Source organism: Ziziphus jujuba, chromosome 9, assembly GCF_031755915.1.
Source record: "Ziziphus jujuba cultivar Dongzao chromosome 9, ASM3175591v1".
Lineage (NCBI taxonomy): Eukaryota > Viridiplantae > Streptophyta > Magnoliopsida > Rosales > Rhamnaceae > Ziziphus > Ziziphus jujuba.
The window spans coordinates 12301508-12323794 of record NC_083387.1 but is presented as its reverse complement, the minus strand read 5'-3'; the positions used below and the strand labels follow the sequence as shown (position 1 = coordinate 12323794).

The 22287-nt window shown below is 32.1% G+C and overlaps 1 protein-coding gene and 1 long non-coding RNA gene across 2 annotated transcripts; one reads left to right on the top strand and one right to left on the bottom strand.

The window, feature by feature from the left end:
* The first annotated feature begins 2787 nt into the window (after positions 1–2787).
* On the top strand, positions 2788–5354 carry LOC107426977 (uncharacterized). Its single transcript, XR_001582240.4, has 3 exons — positions 2788–2997; positions 3460–3562; positions 4833–5354. It is a non-coding gene; the product is annotated as an uncharacterized LOC107426977 (long non-coding RNA).
* A 6909-nt stretch (positions 5355–12263) lies between these two features.
* LOC107426946 (probable pectin methylesterase CGR3) lies at positions 12264–15982 on the bottom strand. The gene is made up of 5 exons (XM_048480982.2): positions 15885–15982; positions 14707–14762; positions 13819–14190; positions 13072–13124; positions 12264–12658 (listed from the first exon to the last, which is right to left on the bottom strand). Exons 1-5 carry the CDS (start codon positions 15980–15982, stop codon positions 12506–12508), a joined length of 732 nt encoding a protein of 243 aa, XP_048336939.1. The 3' UTR covers positions 12264–12505.
* Positions 15983–22287: the final 6305 nt, after the last annotated feature.

The window sequence follows — 22287 nt, the reverse complement described above, 5'->3', positions numbered from 1 at the left end:
AATTTATTTATAAATTTTGCACTTTGATACTCTTTATTATTTTGTTTGAAAAAAATATTAGTACATGTCTATTTTAAACTATATCGAAATTCCAATTAGAAGATATTAAAAAATATATATTTTTAAATCTAGTTTGAAAAATTTCATTTTAATATCTTTTAGTTTGAAATTTAATATAATTTAAAATCAATCACATGTTACAATTGTTAAGCCTTATTAGGAAAAGTCATAATGAAAAATCAAAGAGCTAAATTGTTGAGTCAAAAAGTGATACTTTTATTTTTCAAATTTTTGAAATTTAATTAGGTCATAAACTTCGCGTTTAAACAATTTAAGCTTTTAATTTTACAATTTGTTATAATTTGGACTTGATTTGACTTTTAATTATAGGATTTAACTATTGCTTCTTATGATCAAATTAGATTGTATCAATTTTCCAACTAGAGGATACTAAAATGTAAAATAGTAAATTTATTTATAGATTTGCACTTAGTACCTTTTATTGATTTATTTATTTTTAAAAAGTTCGTGCAAATCACCTAACCTGAGAAATATTAAAGTATAACAAAATTCCAATTATATAATACTACAAATGTATGTTTTTAAAATTAGTTTTAAAATTTTGCACTTTAATATTTTCTTGTTTAAAATTTGATACAATTTAATATTAGTCATTTGAGATAGTTGTTAAATTCTGTTAGTAAAAAAGGCTTAAGTTGTAACAAAATGAAAAATTGAAGATGTAAATTATAAAACAAAAAATAAGAGCTTAAATTATAAAATCTTAAAAACCCAAAGTGCATGCCAAAATGCAATTAACCCAAGACAAAATGTTTTGGATTTACATTTTTATTTAGATTTTTAGTTTTATTTTATTGAATAAATTTTACACAGGTGAAGTGAGTATGCTATATAAAATTTTAAAATACTAAAGAAAGTTATTAGAATAAAGAAAGTTAATAGAATCACTGAAATTCTATTTATCTAACCATGGAAAACGTATTCCGTTCAACAACAACAAAAACAACAACAAAAAAAGCAAAGTCGTGACACTTACATATGGCTTATAGCATGTTTCAAAACCTAGCTGATTCTATAATTAGGTTAGAGAGACTTTAACAAGTAATTTTTATGACAAAATAACAAGATCATAAAATATATATTGGTTGTTGAACTATATTAATTACTAAATTGTTATTTAATGATTTCTGGCTGGTTGGTGTTTAGAAGTTTAAAATTAGGGTGAGCTTTTGATTCTCATAGCTATAATTAACTTCAAATGAGAGACACTGTCTTGTTAAAAGAATGAAGTGCAAATAGAACATAATGTATATTTTATTTATTTTATGTTACTCGTGATGTAACGGGCTAATATTGGCAAAAAGTCAGTAATAGTCACAGCCAAGAAATGAAGTTATTGGTATTATAATCTAGAAATGATTTCAAAGCATATCATGGAGCCATGATATGTTTCAATCATGTCATAATTAATTTTTGAAGGATACACATGCATTCCGCAACTACTTTGGTGTGAATAACTAGTTTAGTTAATAAACATAATTAATTAATATTTTGCATATTACTTTAATTTGAAAAATTATTTGTTTATTTCCTTTTACACCATAAAGAATCGTTCATGTATTAATTACACGAATCTTTTTTTTTTTTTTTTGGGAATAATTAATTACAAGAATCTTGAAATCGTGCTATTCCTTTTTGTTTTTAAAATGGGATTCTCGTTGAGCCTAATTGATCCAAAAGAGAAATCCAATTATTCCGTTTTTCTTTCCCACTTTAAAATTTTACATTTATTTTATATATTTTACATGTTATTTTATTTTTTTGAGTTTTCGTTTATAATATATACTATAAATGAGTCAATAGGCCCACCCCCGCTGGTGGGGTGACTCCAATTCTCTGTCTGGTATGTGATGGAGAGACTTCATCTAAAGCTTTTCTATTAGCTGTTAACATTAAAACGTACAAATAATTGAGCTTCTCGGCCATTTAACAAAAAAGAAGCTAGTGAAGCTTTTATTTAGGATTTTGAGCAGAGGTTAAAGTCCAGAGACAACCTATTATCCGTTATTGGTTTATCCTATACTTAATTAGAGAAGACAATTTCTAGTTAACATTTAAGGGTACAAATAATTGAGCCTCTCAGCCATTACTACAAGCCTAAAAAAACAAAAGAAACTAGCATATTATCCTGTTTTTCCTTTTATAGGTCTAACTTTGGTTTTATTGCCTATATATGTGGGTCATTGTTTTCTATATAATTTCCTCCTAAATGCAGAATCTCTTTAATTCAACAAGGTTTATAGGTACGTTCCAAATTATATAATATATGCCTAATGTCTCCACAAGGTTCTTTTTCTTTTTTCTTTTCTTTTCTTTTTTTTATTTATTTATTTTTGGTGAAAGTAAATTTCTTGTATTATACTTCATTATTATAATTTTTCTTAAAAAATCAAGTTATTTTTTTAATCAAATTTCATTCAGAATTAAAAAAAAATATAACTCAAAATTTTTAGTAGCATTAATTTTTTTACTTATATTAATATCTATGGTTGCTCTATTTATATTTCGTGTTTTAATAAAAGTCTTGAAATTTATGTGGAGATCAAAATGTAGAAAATCTTAATCTTATGCTGTACATAAGTCCATTTTAATTAGGGGAATTTGGCCCAATGTCCTTCTTTCAAGGCATCTAATGAAATATACCCCTCATTTCTTAGTTTTTTTTTTTATCTGCCCTCTGCTTCCCATTTTATCCCCAATGAAAGTAAAAATTACTTTACTTTCCTTTCTTTATTCCTTCAGTCTGAAAAACCCACAGTCTTTAGTTTCTGCACTCGGCTTTTCTATTTTTCTTCATTCCCCAAAAACCCACACACAATCTCATTAAGAAAAAAAAAAATCCATGCTCCATCTCCCTGCATCTCTTACCTCTTCTCTTGCAAACATATGAAAGACTAAGGAAAAATTGTGTTTGAGGTAAGGATCTGTGTATTTTGATTGTTTTTTTTTTTTTTTAAAGCTTGGGTTTTTGCTTGATTGGTGAAAGGCGAAGACGATGATTGGAATGGAGGAAACTAGTCGAAATCAAGTAGTAGTAGTAGTAGTAGTAGTAGTAGGATATAGAATTTAGTGGTGTGATTAAATATTATGAGTATGCTTTAGGGTCGGTTTCTATATTGCTTTAAGGTCAGAAACACTTCACAAGTGTTTGTTGTATTTTCTGATTGCAACAGAATATTAAAGAAAATTAAAAGAAAAGAAAACCTAAAAAAACAAAATTGAAGAATAAGTAGAAAGCAGTTATGGTTAAAATCTGCTTCAAATGTTGAATCATTTGTTTTCTTGTTTATATGACACTCACCATCCTGCTAGATATCATAATTTAATTACATAACTTCATTTTGATTTTATGTTGGTTTCTTGTTTATGGTTATGAAGGTGAGCGGTAGTTTTGTAGAGGAGCTTCACTTGGAAAGTTTGCAGCATCAAATAGAAAGTGATCTTATGCCAAGTGCCCGATGTGACCAAAGTGATTCTTATGGTATCCTTTTAGTTATATGTTCTATGGCGAATTATATAAGCTAAATTCTTCTTTTTTTGTTTACAATTAGTTAATATTTAAAAAAGATGTTATACCTGCTATATGGACCATGAGGTATACTATCTATGTTGTTTAGTTTGCCTTAATTTCTTTCTGTTTAGTTTTCAGCCAAGGTTGAAATTTCTTAGGCTTGGCTGGTGGAACATTATTAATTTTCAAGTTGACTACAAATATGCAGTTGGGGATAGGATAGGTGAACTGTCTTATACTTACTCCTATTTTATGAATTTGAGGTTGGTTGCGGAGATGTGGTATTAGTTTGCTTGTGGTTTTGTATTATAGGCTAATGGCACTCAAGACTTCCATGAGAAACTGATATTTACAGATTGAGAAACCCATACTATTGGTTACAATTAAAAAAATGTGCTTGAAAATGCCTTAGGTCAGGTGCATATCGTTATCCTGGTGCACTTGATTATGAGGTTGATGTAGTGTCCCTCCTTAACATATGGAAGTTGTGGGTTTTTTTTTTTTTTTTTTTTTTTTTTTTTTTTTTTTTTATGTCTAGAAGTAATAATTGCTGCCCCCACACCCTTTCTATGAATTTCATGTAACAATTGGTGAATCACTAGAGTAGATATCGTGATGGTCTCATAGCAAGAGAAGAAGCTATAGCACAAGAGGGATTTAATATTGGCTTTAAGGAATCAGTCCTTGTTGGGTACAAATGGGGTCTAGTTAGAGGTGATACTAGTTAAAAGAAAACAAAAGAGGAAAAGAATTTGAATGCTCTATTGCTTATAGAGTTTTTAATGAAATTGCTATAAGCATATGATTAAAAAAGAATTTAAATGCTCTGTTGCTCATAGAGTTTTTAATGAAGTTGCTATAAACATGTGATTAACTTCTTTTCTCTGCTACTTTTGTTTTCCTGTTTTGTCCAATCTGCATCCCTATGAACTGCCTTCACTTTAGTTCCTGAGGACTAGAAAGAGAGCATTTAAATTCTCAATATGGTAACCCAACTCTCAAAGACATGAATTGTATGGTTGCTTTTCATAAGGGTTTGACAACATGGGCTAAGTGGGTGGATTCTACTATGAATCATAGTAAAACCAAAGTCATCTTCCAAGGAATTTCTCTTACCCACTACCATTAAGTTTACTTCTTTCCCATCACCAATTTTTTTTTTTTTTGAAAACCAAAAATTAATTTCGTGAATTTCTCTGATGCTTTTTTTTTCTTTCTTTTTTTTCCTTTTCATATTTAGTGGCAAGGGATTGGAATGAGCTAGGGGTGACAAATTGTGGAAATGAGACAAAACTCCTAAGTGGATCAGTTATCGAGGTGGATTGCCTAAGGCATTATATGTGGTGAAAGATGTATTAACTGGAATGAGAAAACATGTTCATCTGCTGGACATAACAACTTTATCACAACTCAGAAAAGATGCACATCCTGGCTTGGCTTTAGGCGCATGGACTGTAACCATTGGTGTATTGCAGGACTTCCAAATACTTGGAATCGACTTTTTATGCATTCCTCATAATTGTCATGCTTGTTCTAGTATTTTTAGTTTATAAAAATGATCATACGGTTACTTAGGTCCTTCCGTCCATAGATCACCATTTTTAAGGGAATCAAGTATCAAAACACGATCGATTTTTTCATTTTCAATGTCAACCAGATATTGAGAGTTAAACATCATTAATGAAACTCTACAATCCTGCATAATTTAGAGTATTTAATATATTCATAATTTGAACCATAAATTTGCACAACTCTTTGATTTTTTTTTCCCTGGTAAATATGTCAATTAATGGCCCACTCTTTAATTCTTTGGTTGTTAAATATGTCATTTGATAGTTTCCTGACCTTGCATGTTACATTAGTATATGAGTCTTTGGAAAATTGCATGGTGACGAAGGAATGAGGCAAGGTTGCATGAGTCAAACATATAAGGGATTCAAAGGGGGTGAGACTAAGACAAAGTTATGAAAAAGTTCTCAAATTGGCATAAAAATTTGATTATCGTAGGGCTTTCGGAAATTACCAATGAAACATACGGTAATCAATTTGTCATTGCTTGAAAAATTACTGTAGGTTTCATCGGTAATTATCGAAACTCCTATGGTAATAATATTTTATCAATTTTTTTGCCCCCACAAGTCCCCTAAGGTGTGTTAAATGCAACAACATGCAAAAATACTTTTTTCAATGATCATAAGGAGAAAAAACCCTAAAATTTCTGAAAAAGTTCTCAAATTGGCACAAAAATTTGATTACCGTAGGGCCTTCGGTAATTACCGATGAAACTTACGGTAATCAATTTGTACTTGCTGGAAAAATTACCCCCAGTAATTCACTTTGTTTGTAATTTTCTCACTTTTTCCAAATCTTTTGTAGATTTTTTTGTCAGAATCATTAATAAAGTTATATTTAGCATGTTCTTGGTAGAAACACACATTATCAAAGGTTGTCGGATTGAATTGTGATGATTTGTTTTGAAAAAATTGAACAAATATAAATTGAGGCCACCAATACAATATTCTTGCCATACCAGTATTTTCTTGTTGACAACAAACCATCAAATATACCATATATGTAAAAGGCTAAAATATAAATATAAATATTTGGACAAACATATGTATATATGGTATAAATATAAATACTACCAACAACACAGTGGCCAAAAAAATATATAATGATAACAAACTCTTATTGATTCGAATTTAAAAGACACATGACAAAAACATTACAAGTTACCATTAACAAAATTCAAATACAATTTTGTATCATACTCAATCTATGTAGTATGCAATTAGAATGATTGTTAAGCTATTCTTTCCGTTGCACTATTCTTAAGGGTTCTCTATGAAGCGAGTTGCAGATTGTCATAGCGGATGAGAGACTTAAGTACAAATTAAATGGGAAGACAAAATAACATGTTAAGAGCCGATTATGTGTTATGGCATATCTTTGAACAAATTGAATGGAAGACACAATAACTGTGATTTTCTTTGTCTTCGAAGTCCAAAACGATGTCGTTTAAGACTGACCCTAGTAGTAATGTTATTCGATTCCTATTTGTATCATACTCGATCTATGAAGGTGTAGAATAAAATTTATTGGATAAAATAAATTGGAAGTCCACAATTAGAGCTTCAACCTTATAAGGACATTCTCCAACCTTATACCAAAACTCCTGTCCTCATAGTAACGAGGTTCTGAAACAAGAAATTTGAAGTCCACAATTAGAGCTCCAATGAAACAAGAAATTTGAAGTCCACAATTTGTAGTGGTACATTTTGAGCATGTAGTTTGAAACTAATTAAATGGGGTCCTGTTCAATGTGTAAAATGAATTAAACAGGGGAAAAGAAGAAGAAGGAAAACTTACTATAGCCTTGAAATCAAAACACAAATAATAGAGGAAAGAAGTAGTAAAACACACTTGCCTTCATGAACATTAAGGTAAGACCCAATTCCATTTGGGCCTGTACCATGCCGATAATCAAGACCATTTTTCCATAGTGGAACTCGAGCAAGAATGTCTAGGGCATTCCCTATAGGAAAATGAACATGTACCTTCCTATCACAAACTTACAAGAATATGGTCAATACATTTCACCTAAAATGAAATACATTATTTGAAAAAGAAAATAAAATACCATTGGTTCCATTAGAAAATCGAGCATTCCCAAGTGCAATATGACCCTTGAGGACCTGCAAAATGAAGCAAACAAAATTACCTTGCAATACTAGAAAAAAATATAATAATAATAATGATAATAAAAAGGAAAAACAAAATAGATTAGCACTTACTGCAGTATAGCATGGTTTCTCATGTTCTGATGGTTTTCCAAAATGAACTGTCTTCTTAAATCAGTTGTTCGATGTAAATACTGCATAAATGCCCATAAAGATAACCACTTATAAGTTAAAAATGTATTAATAGAAAACATAGTCTATCTAGCTAAAATATTTAATAAAAATAAGTGCATGAATGTAGTTTGTAATTTTTACATAATTGTTACTAGTCAAGTACATGTAATAGTTAATTATAGCTAACAAGCCTTCTCTCCTGAGTAAAAAAAATATATGCTGTCTGGATTAAACTCAGCACAAGTTTCTACTTGTGACGCATAATGGATGTTGCTGCATTTGGACCAACCAACGAAATAGTAGGAAAACTTAAGCCTCTAAAATGCTGCAGATATAACAGAAAAGAATATCTCTATCATGACAAATTTTGTAAGAAAAACATATTCCTCTAGTGTATTACATAATTCAAATTTCAGTTGCTAATTAAAGCAAAGCCCTGACATGTAATGTATAATTAAATTAGCTTCACTTTTCAAAGGATTTTTTATCAGACCCATGCTATGCTAACTAGAAAATCTATCAAAATTATCATTATTTGGTCCATAAGATAAGAAACAAACATAAAACTGTTTTGAGGAATGGTACCCCAACATTTTCAGCTATATCACTTTTTAAGAAGAACATTTAAAAGTGGTTGATAAAGTATGAATTAACATATCCATGTCAAAGTTCATTTAAAAGTGGAAAACCCGTTATTTCTCTTCATATGTTGCACAAAACACACATTAGGGGACTTGTGGGAGTTAAAAAATTTATCAACTGTAATTACCGAAAGTCCTTCGATAATTACCGATGAAACCTTCGGTAATTTTTTCATCAAGGGCAATTTGATTACCGATGGTTTCATCGGTAATTACCAAAAGTCCTATGGTAATCAAATTTTTTTTTTGTCAATTTTAGAACTTTTTTTGAACTTTATGGGGATTTTGCTGTTTAGGATCATTGATGAATGTATATTTTGCATATTGTTGCACAAAACACAGATTAGGGGACTTGTGGGAGTCAAAAAATTTGTCAACTGTAATTACCGAAAGGCCTTCGGTAATTACCAATGAAATCTTTGGTAAATTTTCCAGCAAGGGCAATTTGATTACCAATGGTTTCATCGGTAATTACCGAAGGTCCTACAGTAATCAAATTTTTTTGGCAATTTTAGAACTTTTTCCGAACTTTATGGGGATTTTTATGTGTAGGATCATTGATGAATGTATATTCTGCATGTTGTTGCACGAAACACACATTAGGAGATTTGTGGGAGTCAAAAAATTTGTCAATTGTAATTACCGAAGGGCCTTCGGTAATTACCGATTACACCTTCGGTAATTTTTCCAGCAGGGGCAATTTGATTACCAATGATTTCATCGGTAATTACCGAAGGCCTTATGGTAATAAATTTTTTTTTGGCAATTTTAGAACTTTTTCCCCAACTTTATGGGGATTTTGCTGTTTAGGATCATTGATGAATGTACATTTTGCATGTTGTTGCACGAAACACACATTAGGGGACTTGTGGGAGTCAAAAAATTTGTCAACTGTAATTACCGAAGGGCCTTCGGTAATTACTGATGAAACCTCCAGTAATTTTTCCAGCAAGGGCAATTTGATTACCGATGGTTTCATCGGTAATTACCAAAGGCCTTATGGTAATCAAATTTTTTTGGCAATTTTAGAACTTTTTTGGAACTTTATGGGGATTTGGCTATTTAGGATCATTGATGAATGTATATTTTACATGTTGTTGCACAAAACACACATTAAGGGATTTATGGGATTTAAAAATTTATCAACTGTAATAACCGAAGGGCCTTTGGTAATTACAGATGAAACCTTCGATAATTTTTCTAGCAAGGGCAATTTGATTACCGATGGTTTCATCGGTAATTACCGAAGGTCCTATGGTAATCAAATTTTTTTGGCATTTTTAGAACTTTTTCTGAACTTTATGGGGATTTTGTTGTTTAGAGTAATTGATGAATGTATATTTTTCATGTTATTGCACAAAACACACATTAGGGGATTTGTGGGAGTCAAAAAATTTGTCAACTGTAATAACCGAAGGACCTTCGGTAATTACCGATGAAACCTTCGGTAAATTTTCCAGCAGGGCAATTTGATTATCGATGGTTTCATTGGTAATTACCGAAGGTCCTATGGTAATCAAATTTTTTTGGCAATTTTAGAACTTTTTCCAAACTTTATAGGGATTTTGCTGTTTAGGATCATTGATGAATGTATATTTTGCATGTTGTTGCACAAAACATACATTAGGGGACTTGTGGGAGTGAAAAAATTTGTCAACTGTAATTACCGAAGGGCCTTCGGTAATTACCGATGAAACCGTTGGCATCGGTAATTATTGATGCACCATCCGTATTGATTTTTTTTTAAATGTTTTTACTTCTTAAGGTCTGTTTCTCTCTTATTTGGTTTCAGATAAACACTATCTAAATGTTTTTACTTCTTAATGTCTTTTTTTCTTTAATTTTGTCTATGGTTATCATTAATAAAGCTAGATTTAACTCGTTCTTGGTGGAAACACACACTATTGAAGCTGTTGGATGGAATTGTGGTGATTTTTTTGTGACGGTGGACAAATGTCAATTACCAACGATGCATCGGTACTTACCGTTGGGCATTAATAGCATCTTTGTAACAGTAAGAAACTTACAAAATACTGAACACAGAATGATATTTTACTAACACAATATGATAGATGACTTATAAAAAGGAGAAATGCAAATCTAAAAGAGATTGGAAGAAGCTTTCAAGCTAGGAATATTCTCCAATCTAAAACTAACTAAATTTTAATGCATACCATTAAAACAAGTTCAAATGGTCCCAGGAATTTTAATCTTTCATCTATATGATTAAGTTTGGGGCTTTGAGATTTTATATCATAACAGCATATGGTTATATGGATAGGGTCTATTTAAGCATTAAAAGTGCCTTTTTTTTTTAATGATGAATTAAAAAGATATCTCCTGCTAGATACTATTAGGTGGTGTTTGGTATGCAGGATAGGTCCGGATCGGATAGGACAGGTTCGGATCGGATGGGATCGGACAGGATAAAATAATATAGTACTGTGTTTGGTATAATTTCGGACTGAATAATAGAATAATTGTCCCATGTTTGATGCAGAATCAGACTAGATTGAACTATTTTATAATTTTAATTTTAAATTTTTTAAAAATAAAAATTTTAAAAATTATATTTATATTTTCATAAAAAAAATATTATATTTAATTAAAATTATAAATTTATATATTTATATGTACATACAAATTTTAATTTTTTTTAACACCTACAAATTAAATTAATATATACGCACCACCACCAAAACACACACGCACACGCACACACACCCAAAAAAAAAAAAAAAAGGAAAGAAAGAAAAAATTCCTTGCACTCCTTGACGTAGAACATCATCAGCAAGAAGAAAAGCATCCTGAAGTGGTGTTTGCTCATCGGCAGTATCAAGCAGACGATCATTGGGAATCACTATAAGAGGGTCAACATTTTTCTGCAATTTTTCAATAGCCTCCAATGCTTGAAAAGAAACAGAACCAAGGCATAACAATTGTATTGTCCAAATACTTCACAACAGCAAGGTGTTTTGCGGTGGTGAAATGAAGTGGGAATTGGAGGTGAGACCAGCGAGAAACAATGAGAGACAGCGAAATCCTCGGTGAGTTTGGGACAAAACTGACCCAGGGGGGAGAGAGGGTCAGTTTAATCCTTCGATCGGGGGACTAATACGCTGTAGAGGTCAACTTGTCCCAATCTCTATATGTTACTACCAAACACCGGACTGGGACACAATCCTGTCCTGACCGGCCCAGTCCGGTGAAACAAACATGCCCTTAGTACTATAGGCACTATATCAATGGTCCCAGATGCCACATGGCCATTACAGAGGTATAGGACCTTACGAGACGATAAAATGGTAAATCAAAACACAGCATAGTTGAATCGGTTTTTTTCTGCTGCGCTGGTGGTAAAAGTGGCTTGTTGAAATGAAGGGTAGGAACAAATATAGCAGATAATTATGAAACATAAGTACGTTAATAGACAAACCTGCCCTTGTCATCCAGGCCCAATAAATTATCTCCAACTGGCCCCTACAACAAATGACAATTGGATTTTGTTACGTTTGAAGGAGAATGACTATCTACACAAGGAGCAGAGCTCGTTTAGATCTTTATAGAAACTTAGTAATGCCAAAAAAAAAAAAAAAAGGCAAAGAACAAAGGTCCCACCTTAATTAAGCAGATGTTGGGGGACAAAGAACCATTTCTATTCCATGCCACAACTAAGCAAAAGTCCTTGTATCAAATTAAATTATTTTGTTTTGGAAAGGCTAAAGAATGAAGATGATAAAAACAAGCATCATAGAGATATAACGATTGAGAGACACTAATTTTCATTTTCATTCTTTTTGTTCCATAATAGAAAAGAACAAAATAAGTAAAAGAGTACTTACCAACATGTATAATATATTTACATTCTTGTATGGTTCGCATTTTTTCTTTTTTCCCCTCTCTGCAATCTCATAGGTTTAGAAAAATTACCTCTTCAAGTACCTTCTAACCTATATATTAACACTTCTTCATACACTTAAGATATAGTCCTTTCCAAAATAAGCAAAAATTTAACAGCTGGTTTTTATTTCCTTCTAGTGTCTCTATATGCTCTCTCCCCTTTTAGATTAAGAATGGATGCAATATTAAATTTGTTTCACAACTTGAGAAACCAAGTGGATACTGAGAGTATCAAAGTATCTGTTTATATAACAATCAGCGTACTCAGATAACAATATAGGACCCTTCTGAACACATACCACACTCATTCTTGCTTTAACTTCAAAATAATAACTTAAATAAAATAATACAATTCATATTCTTGTGAACAATACAACTGAGGGGAAAGATTGATAGTCTCCTACAGAAAAAATCGTCTGAGATGAATTATCAAAAATAGCACCTCCAAGTGCTTCAAGAATAAAAAAATTTTAAAAGAAAAATTTTAAAAAAAAAATTTTAAAAAAAAATTCAAAATGTTAATGGAATGGCATAAGGTAAAAAATTTGGCATTTTGAGACATATGACATCTTTGTTGCTGCATGCTCAAACTTCTTGATAGTAGCTTCATTCTCCTCCAAGCTAGTCTGAACAAAATACTTGACCCACCAGGATGAACTCCTCATCTTAGCCTTCAAAAAGGAAAATAAAAATAAAAATGCCAGTGTGTCGGTTATTTAGAAAATTAAATTGTTTATAAGATGATATTCAGACTAAAGCAGCCACGAGACACAGGAATATCTGCAGCACAACAATATGAGCTGAAATATTAAGATAAACTAGCCTTTCAAATGAAAACCTTTCATTCCTAAAGCAAAAAAGGTTGTTTTTTTTCTTCGGTAAGCTTTTTAAATTCCTTATATTTTCTTTGATTCCTAAACCTCTCCATCCAATCTCACTATCTCAAGCAAAGAAAGATTATCATGAAAATGATCAATAACAAAATGTCAGCAGTAAATGTAATAGCTTATCACAATGAATTAAACAACTTTTGAAATAAAAGAAAAGCATATGAAAAATAAGTTTCAAATGCAGATATTCTTACCACCCTTCCATATTTGGATTCTGAAACTTTAGCTTTCCGATGACCAGGAGAGCCTGAATGGACATTTCAAAAGATGTCACTAGAAAACAATCATATATTTTTCATCCCAATATAGAAGTTTTACTACCATAAGTATCAAGCAAAGATTACTTTGAAGTTTGAACATCATAAAAGAGCAGTTTTCTCAAAGAACTGATATCATTAAAATACTATGACTGTCTAGTACATTCAAACACATCAAGGAAAATCAAAATTTGCTGTCAAATAGAAATGTGAATATCAGAGAACCTTCTTTTAATTTATTAAATGTTTAAAGCATCTCATAATATTACAACATAATTTATAAGAAAATTTTAAAAACATCCTACCACCTTTTGCTTTCGTTGGCATGTGGGAAGGCATTAAGGAAAAAATCTTAAAGCATTCTAATTTAATAATTGTGAAACTTGGGATTAAGAAAAATGCACCAAGATTGGAAGATAACATCATAATCTCATATAAAATTTGGTTTTCATGGTCTTCACTAAAAGATACTTATGTGCCAATTATCCATATATCTTATGTTCAGGAAGCACAGATTGCCAATTAATGCAAAAAAAAAAAAAAACAGTTACTATAGACTCAGAATAAAGAGAGCATAAAGAGCAGCAACAGATAACCACATAGAAATGCAATTAACAAACAAAATACAGGGTAAAGCCTCTGTACTTTCACAAAATCTATTTAACAGTTGTACGATCTTTTCACCTGTAAAGATCACAAGCCCATCAATAGATACCCTTGCCAGATCTGGGAGGGTCTTGTTAAGGTACCTAGGAGACAAATATTCCAATGCATCTGAAACAATTACAAGAGAAAATGATTTTGGCCTGTATGGAAGTGGAAACTTGATGTCGGCAACAGGCACAATGCCTTTCTTCAGAAGAGCTTTGCAGTTTCTATCAGCATCCTCTATGTCATATGGTTCCACACCCGAGGCTTCAGTTTCTTTCTCCTTTAGCAATTTGGAAACCACTGAACAAGTATCAGGGCCAACATGCAGAATTTTGTGCATGCTGTCACCATATGCTTTTGCTAGAATGGGAATTGCTCGTTGGATCTCCACCGTGCATAAAAATCACCTGGAAATAAAAGGAAGTTAAAATCCTCAAGAGAGGTGACACCATGGAAAGTTAAGCTCTTTTTCAGAAGGAACAATTTCAACTTAATCTACCATGAACTTTTATATAACTCTGCAATTGGGTTGACACTTCTACAATGTTCAAACAAGCGAGCAGCAAATATGGATTTTAAAGTTAGTTACTCAACAATGAAATACATTATGAATTGATTGATCATAGGCTACATTGTTCATGGAAAATATGGTTTAAGCATGGTCGAAGCCTTACTACACAGGAATAGCTAAAGGAAAGCTCTGGGGAAAAAAATGTCATTCGAGACTAAATCATCAAATACATAGTTATGCATCCATAATCACTCCATCTTTGATTTCAAAATCCAAAATTCATGAATAAATTCCAAGTAACACAAAATATGCAGCAACCAACATACGAATCACTGGCAATCTTCAGACAGATTGAAAACAAAAATGTCAAACAAACAAGAAAAAAGACCCCAAAAAAAAAATATATTTACCTTCAACCTTGCCAACAGCCTCCCTAATGTTGACAAATCCACCTGTCATATTAAAGCTGAATTGCAGTCAAGCATAGCGAGTATAACAAAAATATCCCGCAAAGTAGTTCTCAGCCAAAACGTGATTGATAAACAGTCTCCCTAATGTTGACAAACCTGTCATATTAAAGTTGAATTGCAGTCAAGCAGAGCGAGTATAACAAAAATATCCCGTAAAGTAGTTCTCAGCCAAAATGTGATTGATAAACAAATTGTAAGAATTCTATTACGTATAGTATAGAAGCCAGTTACTAAGGCGACAAAAGGAAAATGATAAAACCCATTCGTTATTAAACCAACATGTATGTTATTTCTTAATTCTTATAGACAATAACAAATTGATCATAAATTTTATGATATGATTACAGAGTTTAGATAATGAAAATTTGTGGTGGTCTATAACAAAAACTAGGAAATACACGATCAGACAATCATTTCCAGAGAAGTTCATATTCCTAAAGTGCGGAATTATAAGATGCCATCATCAAAATCAGCTCTTTATGTGTGTTTTGCTTACACGTACGTGTGATAAGTTAACATGGATAGTAACAAGGTAAAAACAACTATACTAAGATACGAATCAATATCTTAAGACAGTGTATTTTATAACAATTGTGCTATCAAATATGGCATAGAAAAGGCTCAAAATTTATGACATACCCATTAAATTGAACAAGCGGAATGGTGACAACACGAATTTGATCTTTGGAAGTGCAATGAAAGCCCATGAAACAACTCCTACAAAAGGCTCTGTTGGTATCAATCTCAATTTGACCCAAAGTTCCCCATTAATGTCAAAATCTCGAACACCAATTGGCACCACAATTGGTATAATGCCAAACTTTAGTGACAGCATTAAAAGCATACAGGCACCTCTAGTATAACAGAGACCGATTTGATATCTGGATGAAATCAAAGGAAATATCTGCAGTTGGTTAAAATATTTAGCATACAAGTTTCAAAGAAAATAATTAAATATCTAGAGTATCCATAAAGAAAAAAAAAACATAACCCTAATTTTGATTCCAACTTATCCCGAAATTAATCCAAAAAAAAAAAAAGAAAAAACCCACAAATATTTAAAAAAAAAAAACCAGAAACCAATCAAATCGAAAAGTCAAAGGAAAAATTTAACAAACAGAGCAGGCATTTTATCAGAGAGGCCAAGCAAAACAGCAAGCTTGGGCATTTGCTTTCGCCATGAAGCACCACCCTTGAGCTTCGTATACAAATCCATGTCCTCCTTCTTCACAATACCCTAATTTCAAATTCCAAACCATCAATTTTTTTGTATGGAAATTTGATGACCAGAGAGATGAAACGGGGCTGTTTGGAAAAAGGACAACTAAGTGAAGAAAGCTTGGTAAATGAGAAGAGATGAGCCAGCTTTGGGGGAAGGGTGATGAAGGAGAAGAGAAAAGTCGGGTGAAGAAAAGAAAGAAAAAACAGAAAAAAATTAAAAAATAAAAATATTTAATTTGGATATAAGGGTATTTTGGGATTATTAAAAATTGAAAGGGTATAATAAAAAAAAAATAGCAAATGAAGAGGTAAAAATCGTTAAGCTCATTCCTACGAGGGCATTGGGCCAAATTCCCTTTTAATTATAAGTTGGGTCTAAGACAGCCCGTTAAACTTGGACCTTTCCCAATGTTATGTGGTGTTTTAAGAGAAACCTTGATCATGAACAATAAGTTTCCTTTCAATATAAACCATGTAACATATTATTTGGCCCAACAATAAATCGTAGCTTACAAGTCCAAAACACATGTGGGGTTGAACAGAAAGAAGATAAGAAAACATACACCCACTTCCATTTGGATTTCTCAAGCCCAAATCTCAACCTAGATAAAAAGAGAAAGGGTTTTTTTGAAAAATAACCACCTCATGAATGGAAACTTGAAAAATAGCAAAAAATATATTTAAAAAAAAAAAACCAACTATGGACAAAAAAACCCTTAACTAAATTCAAAATTACAAAATGTTGTTTCTTTTACCTTTCTTTTTTTCCCCTGCTCAAATAAGCACTGGTTTTCTTTTGAAAAAAACATTTTCACTTTGACACCGATTCCCTTGGCATTTCATTTGGTTTCACTATCTTTTTCTCGTATTGTCTCATCTTCGAAGCTTAAATCAGGTAAAAATTTAGATATGGGCATGTCTTATATTTTCTCACTTTCTTTAAGTTTTTTTTGATATGGGTATGTAATAAATTAGTTTATAAACTTTTATATTTGAATTTAAAGATACTTAGGCGATATATGGTGTGAAAATAGTGAAAAAATTGTATAGATATGAAAAATCGAGAAATTTTGTAAAAGCGGAGGAAAATTGGCAAAAAAGATGAACTTTCGCAATTTTTCACCAGCTTGTCAGTTGTTGCTAGTTTTTCGCCAATTTTCTACTAGTTTTCAGCCAGTTTTCTGTCAGTTTTCCACCAGTAGGACAACGTAATATTTGGCCTAAAAAAACAGAAATGGTATTTTTGGGACAGTTTATATGTTTATTCAATATTATTCATATTTTTATATATTTAATAATTTAGTTTAACGTTATTCATTTAATTTTCTAGTAAAATGGAAGATGACGATATTGTAATTGCAGTTTTATGCAATGAAACATTGGTACAAAATGATGGTGGTCATTGGGAGTATCAAAATGGTAAAAATTTAATGATTTCCATCGGTAAAAGATGCACAAAATCAGAGTTAGAGGATGAGATTTTCAATTCTATTGAAATAGACTGAAATGAATATTTGCTAAAGCTAAAATGAATATATGGACGATGTGCAGAAAAGTTGGATTCTACAAAAATATGTATTGATAGGGACGTGAAATGCTTTCTTCAAGAAGTGAGGAATGGAGGGATGACAATGATGCGGCCTCCATTGTATGTTGAGGTGATTTCGAAAGCTGAACATGTATCTAGAAATGTTTATCAAACGACCTTTGCTTCGGATAGTGGGAGTAATCTTCATTCTTTTACTTGTCCTCCAATTGTCATTCGTCTACCACAAGTTCCCACTACTGAACCTATTCAGGCTACATCTCAGGAAATTATGGTTCATGAAACTTAACTTAGAGATCAAGTTGATGTTTGTGAGTCCTAGACATCATTTAACATCCATGAAGGAGTTGATGTTAGAGGTGACTATGCTAAACGGTTTCCTAACGATGAGGAGTATGAGTAGTTGCATAATATTGATCATTATGAGAATTACAATGCAACAGGGGATGATGTTAGTATACAATCGGATGATGTTGATCATAATGATGTAGATTTTGAACATGAGTTGTTGGACAATAATAATGATATGCATCCTGAAATGAACAATGAAGGAGTTGATGATGTTAGGGTTCATCGTGCTACAAGTGACCACATATCATCGAGCAACAGAAGTAGTTCTATGGCCATATTTTCATCAAAGTTCACTGGCTATGAGAGCATAGTAGTTGGATAATTATTTTGCAACAAACATGACTTACAGAATAAACTGAGTATCTATTGCATGCGGGAAAATAAAGAGTTTAAGGTGACACAGTTAACTACACAACGGTATGGGGTTGTATGCTTGGAAAATACTTGTAAATGGTGACTACGTGCAACCAAATTTAAAAATGGAGAAATATTTATTGTGAGAAGTTTTGATAATGTACACAGTTTCTCGTTAGATATTGTGCATTAGGAACTTAAGCAGACGACTAGCCGGGTTATCGGGCAATGTATCAAATCTAAATATGAAGGGATTGCACATGTTTACAAACCCAAAAAAATTCAACATGATTTTCTGCAAAAATATGGGGTGAATATAAGCTACAACAAAGCATAGAGAGGTAAAGAGTATGTATTTAACAGTGTTAGGGGATCTCTAGAGGAGAATTTTGTTAAGTTGCCTGCCTACTGCTATGAGTTAGTGTTGAAGAATCCTGGGACTCTTACACGTATCAAAACAGACGATAATAACAATTTTGTATATTTCTTTAGGGTGATTGGAGCATGCATTAGGGGAATTATATCCCACATAAGACCCGTGTTGGCTGTTGATGCGACTACATTGAAAGGGAAATACAAGGGGTACATGTATATTGCATTGGGCATGGATGGCAATAAGCAAATATATCCTTTGGCTTTTAGCATTGGAGATGGAGAGAACGAGCAAGCATATACATGGTTTTTCCAAAACCTTAAGGATGCCATTGGAGATTTCCTGGATTTGGTGTTTATGAGTGATAGACACCCTGTTATTGAAAAAGCAATACGTAAAGTTTTTCCCAATGCATACCATAAGCTGTACAAGTACCACATAAGCAGAAATATTAAAGCAAATGGACATACAAAAGATGAAACAATAATACAATGTTTCATGCTTATAGCTAATGCATATTTGGTTGAAGATTTTGAGTTTTATATGGGGAAATTGTGGCAAAAGACAGGAGGGTTGCCCAGTATATCTGATCATGTGACCTTACAAGGTGGGCACGTTCTCTTTCTCTATGTAGAAGGTACACTATCATGACTACCAATATTACAGAAAGCTTGAATGATATTTTGCTAGATGCTAGGAGATGCCAATAGTAGCATTAATTGAGCACATATGGGATTTACTGTAAAGGTGGTTTTATGAGCGACGTATTGCAGGTGCAAAATTGACAAAGCCTGTGAATGACCATATGGAAGAGCAACTCAAACTCCGCAATTTGGAGTCTATAGGACCACGTGTGAAGGCCATTAATATGCATGAGTTTCTTCTAGAATGTGGGAGTTTGATGGGTACAGTTAACCTCCAATAAAAAACATGCTCATGCAAAGTCGTCGATCTTGATCAATATTCTTGTGATCATTGTATTGCTGCTTGCAGAAAACACAAAATTACTCCTTATGGCATGTGTTCTCATTACTACACCGCGAATGTATATCATGCAGCTTACGCTGAGTCCATTACCCTGTGTTAGATGAAAAACAGTGGCATGCTCCGGATGACATGTCAAGTCGTATGTTCTTCCATCACGATGGACATGTAGGCGAGCCGGTAGGCCGATGATGCAACCTATACCATCGCAAGGTGAAGATATTATTGAACGTAGATGTAGCCGATGCGGATGGTGTTGGACATTATAGGCAGAGATGTACAAATCCATTGTTTTATGCTTCGAATTAGGAAGTTTTAATTTAGTGTTGTGGTCTAATATCTTTTGATAATTATTTCATATCTTGGATATTATATTTTCTACTCGACGGTAATGATTTATTTGTGTTGTGATAATTGTATAGTACATAGTTAGCAATTTTTTTTTAGGAATTTAATCCCAAATGAAAAGAGACATTTTGGAGTTGATTTTGAATATTTAGTTTACATCTCATTTTATGAAATGTCCAAATAATTTTGAAAAGAAAAACAAATATATATAATTTTTTCTTTTCTTTTAATTGGTTATTGATTTTAAAAGTCAATACATTTTTTGTTAAATCCATCTTCATCTTAATATTTGTCTCCACTCTCAATTTTTTTACCCAATATTAATTTAAATAATCTATTAGAAATTGATTTTCCAAGTGGAGGAAATTAGTTTCCGATAGGAGTAAATATTTTCCGACAATTTCCAACAGGAGGAAATGTTTTCCGACAAGAGGAAAATGATTTCCGCTTGGAGGAAAAACTTTCCGACAGGAGAAAAATTATCTAGAAGCTTGGATTGACCTGCATATAAGGGGTTTGTGCAAAATGTAATTCTAACAAACATGCCATATTTTGTAGACGGTTAATTAGATATCTTTACATCAAAACTCATCATTATCTTTGATAAATAAACATTAAAATATCCATCATTATCTTTACATTTAAATCCATTGGACTTCCATTCATTAGGTTCGTGACGTATTTTTTCTCCACTCTCCTTTTTTTCACCCCAATATTAATTTACTCACCTATTGGAACTAGATTTTCCAACTGGAGAAAATTGGTTTTCGATAGGAGAAAAATGTTTTTGACGGGAGGAAAATGTTTCCGCTTGGAGGAAAATTTTTTCGACAAGCAGAAAAATTTACAGAAGCTGCAATTAAGCTAGATGTAAGAGGTTTGTGCATAATGGAATTCTAATAAATAAACATGGCACATTTTTTATAAGGTAAATTAGTTATCCTTACATCAAAACACATCATTATTTTCGTTAAATGAACATTATAAGCCATCATTATCTTTACATTTAAAAGGCTAATATAATAAAAAAGATGCATCTATAAATATAACAAAAGTAAAGAAAAATGCATCACCACCCAGCTCATATGCTTAGTTCTTTGTGGTAAGCCTCATGAGCATACTTCCTCCTGAAGAACTCTATGTCATCTTATGTGAAACTCAATGGTAATCTAGCATGTAAAAACTCCATGGACTTGAGTGTAAAAATGCCATAGTCACCACTGCAACAAAACAATTATTACAACTAAACAATAACATTATTACAATCATATTCAATAGTTAATATTTATTCAACAAATATGTAAGTGTTAAGGGGCTTTTTCCATTATTTTGTTGAGGGAAATTTTGTGCCAATTCACAGGTAAACTCATCAACAGAGTCTACAAGATTCGTCCGCTCCTCATAAAAGTATGCAGACCACAATAAATAAGGTAACATAATGCATAATTTCTTAAAATACGTATCTCCCCTGTTTCGGTTGCCAGCCTTATCTGAGTTATATATAGTTATATGATGCTTTTTCAAGTCCACATGCCCTAGAAGCCAATGTATGTTTCTCTTGTTTAGTGGAATCAATAACTGTCAGTAATTATAGGAATCCGGTTAGAGCAACAAATAAACGAAGACAAATAAATAAATAAATAGTTAACATTATACAATTTGGACATGTATATTGTACATGATTTATGCATTTCCATGGCTTCGACTCTTTCATTCGAATCCCTAATACATATTCTTGTATTGCATATGAGAATCGGTAATTAGCTAGATTGGCAATTAACTTTCCATAAGACTGCTCAATGTATACCTACAAGAAAATAAATTATTAGTTATCCAAAATCACAATAGCCAAATATAGGGCACTGCCCTTAAAACTTCTTTACTTACCAAAATCCTCCATCTATCACCTTGAAACTGGGATAAAAAACATTAAGGAATCGGTTGGCACATATACGAAATAAGTAAGGCATGACTTCCATATGCTGCATTGAAATACGAGTTAATTTTAAATTATATCCATGTAGTTTAACAACAATGTACGAAATTTAGCAAATTAAAAAATAAAAATCTTGATAAAAAAATACTTGCATCATGATTCAGCCACTTTTCACTGCTTATAAGCAAATGAAAAAAGACTTTACCCACAGACAAAATGTCCATATTGACCTTTGTTGCCCGACCAAACTTCATAAATTGGTCAAAATTTTCTACAAGTCGAGTGGATACCGGTCTGAATGGGTCGAACTTCAAAGCAGAAGATGGACCTGGTAAAGTGCACTGTAGTTTTTTCCGTAAGCCTCCAACACTGTAAGGAGTAGTAATAGCTACTGCAGCCTTCCTATCC